The 5006-nt window shown below is 27.3% G+C and overlaps 2 protein-coding genes across 2 annotated transcripts in view; one reads left to right on the forward strand and one right to left on the reverse strand.

Moving 5' to 3' along the window:
* LOC119676689 (probable cyclin-dependent serine/threonine-protein kinase DDB_G0292550) overlaps positions 1–2102 on the forward strand; it is a 20653-nt gene extending 18551 nt beyond the window's left edge. The window contains exon 2 of the mRNA XM_038087945.1: positions 1263–2102. Within this exon, the coding sequence (XP_037943873.1) occupies positions 1263–2102 (840 nt within the window). The remainder of the gene's footprint in view (positions 1–1262) is intronic.
* Positions 2103–3678: 1576 nt separating this feature from the next.
* On the reverse strand, positions 3679–4644 carry LOC119682716. The gene is made up of 2 exons (XM_038096210.1): positions 4511–4644; positions 3679–4457 (listed from the first exon to the last, which is right to left on the reverse strand). The coding sequence occupies exons 1-2, from the start codon at positions 4580–4582 to the stop codon at positions 3795–3797; spliced, it is 735 nt and encodes a 244-aa protein (XP_037952138.1). The 5' UTR covers positions 4583–4644; the 3' UTR covers positions 3679–3794.
* Positions 4645–5006: the final 362 nt, after the last annotated feature.

A 5006-nucleotide genomic window follows, 5' to 3' on the forward strand; every position in this document is an offset into this window, starting at 1 on the left:
TGAAAAGCAAACAAATTCGGCAAGTGCACTTGAAGTGCAAAGTTACTTCTTAATTGGTTAGTCCAAGTATTTCAAAGATTTAGCTTTGATTTTATTAAAGGACTGAGTGAGTAAATTTGTGTATGTTACGTTATCAAAATATTTTCATTTATCCCATTAATACATAAATTGCATTAAGTCTTTAGCTAAGCAAAATTAGTTTTAATCTCAAATCTTCTTTGAAGTAGAATACTTCAAATGTGCAGAACATGCACTGCAGGTGGATGTAGACTCCACAAAGGAGTCTGTGGCAGCTGTCAAAATGTTCAAATCTCTCATATTAATTTGAATATTAATATATAATTAAATAAAGCACTAAAGCTTATAAAAATATAATTTGTTTTAAACAAATTTAAACAAAACAAATATATTTTTAATATTTTTAGTGCAATTATTTTGTTATGAAATTTATCATTAGGTAAAAGAATTCTATTTAGTGTATTTGTAATTGAATTAAAATATTTTTAAAATACTCTAAAATATTCATATTCATTATGGATACTATTGTTTTCATATGAAATAATAAAAAAATAAAATATGGGTATATATAAATATTTTCAACATTGTATGAATTATTTGTTTAAAATAATGAAAAATATATTTTGCATGTTTTTGTGTACTTTGATTTTTATAATTATTTTTATTTGTGATGTAAAATAAAAGTAAATAACAGAATTCACAGAAAAAACGGTAACTTAATTTTGTAAGTAAAATATTTATATAATTTTTAATAAACACACATATATATAGATATAACAAATAATTTTTTTAACATAATGTCCTTTATTAAGTATGAATATGCATGTTTCATCCACATATGATGAATAAAATAAACAAGCGTACAAAAGTAAACTCACAAATAAATTGCATAAATTTTGCACGTTGTACCCATAATATACTCCTTCCAAAAAAAAAAAAAATATTTATTTATAAATTAAAAAATAAATTCCATTCAAGATGTAGTCATGAAAAAATATAATATTTTTGTATGTAAAACAACTCTAGTACATCCTCGTATATATTTTTTGTGTAATTGTTCCTGTTGCATGTTTTAAGCATGAATTTTGGTCTCATTATTTACCGTGATTTTTTTCCGTGTATTTTATTTGTTTGTATGTGTTTTGCTCTTAAAACGAAATTCGTTAAAATTTGAACAAAAACTACAACAAAAAAATCCTTTCCCCTTTTTTTCGTTTGTTTGTACGTTAAAAACCCAAAAATAGTGCACCAACCATACCAACACAAACAACTCCAATTCGCACTTGCAATCCCCCAGCAGTGAGGATAACATTCAAGAGGATGATGAAGAGGAGGAGCATGTGGATGAAATCGAAACGGATCAATACGATGAAGATGCAAATAAATTCAGCAATGCAATTATGAATGCTATGACGACAATGTCACCAACTTTAAACAACAACTATAACAATAGCAATAGCAATAGCAATAGTAATAGCAATTTGAGCAACCCTACCAACATAAAATTTAATAGTAGCAACAATGGCAGCAACAACACTAACAACAATGGTATTCATAATAATGATAGCAATTTTAATGAGCAGCTGTCATCTCCCACAGCAGAAACTTCAACAAAGTCGTCAACGTCAAATAAGATTAATTCCATACCAACATCCGCAACAGTTTCCGTTTCCGCAAATGTTTCCGCTTTACAAAATATTAATCTTGATAATTGTAATGCAAATGTGAATGTGAATGCTACCAAAAAACACGCAAGCAACAATACCACAAATCCCTCTACCCCAACTCATAATACACCAACAAAACCAACAACCAATATCGACAATTTTAATTCCTTGAATGCTAACAACATGCTCAATCGCAATCAAACTTCAAATACAAATCAAAATCAGAACGAAATTCTAAATCAAAATCATAATCAAAATCAGAATCAAAATCAGAATCAGAATCAAAATCGTAATCGAATTCAAAATTCACATTCAATACAAAATCAGAGCCAGAATCTAATTCAGAATCAAAATCAAAACATTTCCTCCAGTTTAGAGATAATCCTTTCGCCAATTATTCAAAGTAGTCGACGGTAAGTTTGAATTGTGTTTTACCTTTCCTCAAATAAATTACATTTAATGTTTTTAGAACGAATATAATTATTTAGTTAATTTGTTAATACATATAATAAATTATATTCCTTTGAAATATAAATTTAAGTTACTTACATTAATTAGATTTACTTTTCCAAGGTTTATATGAAATGAAATGAAACCCTCCCAATTGATTGCATGCATTTAATTAAAAATTAATTAAATTAAAATCAGTGATTAAAAAAAATTTCAGAAGATATATAAAAATTGAATTTTTATAAAAACAAAAACCATAGAAGCTGAAATGTCAGTAAATCAACTGATATATATCCAAATCTCGATATCTCCAATCAATATCAGATTTACGATATCAGTTTCACTGATCACTGCATAGATTACATTCTATAACTTACGCGTAAGTTCCAAGTACATATATTAGAAAATAAAAAAGGTTTATGTGGTAGCTGTTTTTAAATCTGAACCGATATGAATAAAATTTTATATAAGTTATTATAGACAGTTATAGTTACGTCAAATGTGAAATTCAATGTTAAAATGTACACCTATCAATTGTAAATATATGTATTTTTATTTGGATATATCTATAACCATGTGTATACAAAAATAATTACTTTGTAAAATAATTATAAAACTAAAGAGATGACAATTCTGATCTGAACAAAAACAGTGAAAAATTGACGAGATCAGTTTTTTAAAAAGGGAGAAAATTTATATCCGATTATTCAGTTTATGTTGCAGTAATAGAATATAGTACTCCTATTTTTGTCAATCTGACAAATGATCAGCGCCTAGTCCCGAAAGGTATCTGTGTCAAGTGTGATTTAATTAGATTTATAGACAAAGCTAGTAGATATATCGGACATATATATACGTTATAGGATTTACAAATGTAACATGAAATCTTAGCAAACATAATACCTAATCCGTTTTAAGAGGAATTATTAATTATTAAAGAGTATTGTTTTCATGTAATGAAATGGTTTTAATTGATTTTAGTTTGCAAGAAAAATCTCGAGTTTATTTAATATTAAATATACATTGAAGCCACAGTGTGTGACTTGAACCTACTAAAATAACCTCTTAGGAATGAATGAAGAATATTTTCACAACAATGTGGAAACTTCATTTTAGTAATTAGGAAAGAGAGATATGTGCAAGTCATATGCTAGTCAGTGGACTAGAATTAAATAAACCAGAAAGCATGGGCATGGCACAGCTAGGTAGTGAGTAGGTGGACGGGGGTATTAAATATACATATAGCATAAAGTAAAATATGTCCAGAAAAATTATTATAATTATAACATATATAATATTAAAATTTACACATATCTTCTAAAGGCAAAGGAACGCAGAAAAATCTTCATCGACATGCCAATTCAAACTGTTTTCGGTATATTAGAATATACTATATTATATTAATTGATACTACTTAAATAATTCATACATAAAAAAGGATGCTAAAAGTAGTATGAAAAAATATAATCATCTTATCCTTAGCCATATGCTGATTTATATAAAATTTTACATTATTAAAAAATATTTTTCTACTTTAAAAAGCTTATTGAGGAATTGAGCTTGTAATCAATTTTTTTATTACTTGATTTCCTATGATATAGAAAATCAGAAATTTTGCTTATGGAGATCTACTGTTTTAATTATTAAATACATATAAAATTATTTTTCATTATCTGCATCACATAAAGATGGTCTTAACTTGCGATGTAAATTTTGGCGCCAGTGTTCAGGTACACGTAATTTCTGTCTTGGTGCACTTTTGTCAACTGCAGTTTTTTTAACAAATGGAGACCAATAGTGTGTAGCTGAAATACCGCAATTAAGCCTAGTGAAACTCTCATATGATTGAGCTTTTTCCTGAGACTTGTTAGCCAACTCTTCAGCATGTGGTAGAAAATTATGTTGTGTTGGTATTCCAGAGCTCGTATTATTGAAATTATCACAAAACTGGAAGTTTCCAAGAATATGCTCATTTAAACGCGACTTCTCTAAAAATTGTGAAGAGTTAAGTGTGATATCACTTGCCTTCAGATGATGGTTGTTTTCATGCGGTTGTTTAGTTTCGTTGGATTCTTTCTTTCCTTTCTTTCCATCTATTGTAGGTATTTGTTTAATATCAGATTTTCCGAACTCACAAAATCTATTTTCTATACGATTCATTTGTTCATCCATATACTTTAAGTTGGATTTCATATCATATAAATTTTGTAATAGATTCTCACTCAGTATAGACTCTGCAACATCGGTACCTGACGTAAGTTCATCTGAGCAAACCTTAATGGGTTGTGGGTACGCATCGAGGTCAAAAACTTTTTCATTTTTCTAAAAAAAAATGTTTTTTACTAATATATTTATACTTTCAACACAGCGCTCACCTTTAAAAACTTTTGTTCCTTATTTAAATTTTTGTTGATTTTTGCAAGTGGATCATTTACAGTAGATTCCATTATTTATGTTAAAGTGCCAAAAATGTTAATAATAATATATCAACAAACTAAAATTTTGGAATATTGTGTTTGAAAGTAAATATTAATTATGATTTGACAAAGAATTTTTTTTTAGTATTTATACTTGTGCTGCTGGGTATATAACAAATTTAAACTTTGTAACGAGTACTAGATCTTAAATTTAAAGTCCAAATACCAAATTTATAATGCACTTAAATATTAAAAAAATATGTCATACAAATAAAACAATTTTAATCTTTTACAAAGTTTCCTTATGGATTTCTCGGGTCTCTGTGTGGTCTCAGACAGCCGGTTATATTTACCTTATGATTATAAAATTTGTTTGTTTTGGCTGTTTGCCCTTTTTTTGCTAGACCAAGTTAATTCCTTCTTATCTTTTTTAAAAAAAAAATAAATATTCTTA

This window comes from Teleopsis dalmanni, chromosome 2 (assembly GCF_002237135.1).
Source record: "Teleopsis dalmanni isolate 2A chromosome 2, ASM223713v2, whole genome shotgun sequence".
Lineage (NCBI taxonomy): Eukaryota > Metazoa > Arthropoda > Insecta > Diptera > Diopsidae > Teleopsis > Teleopsis dalmanni.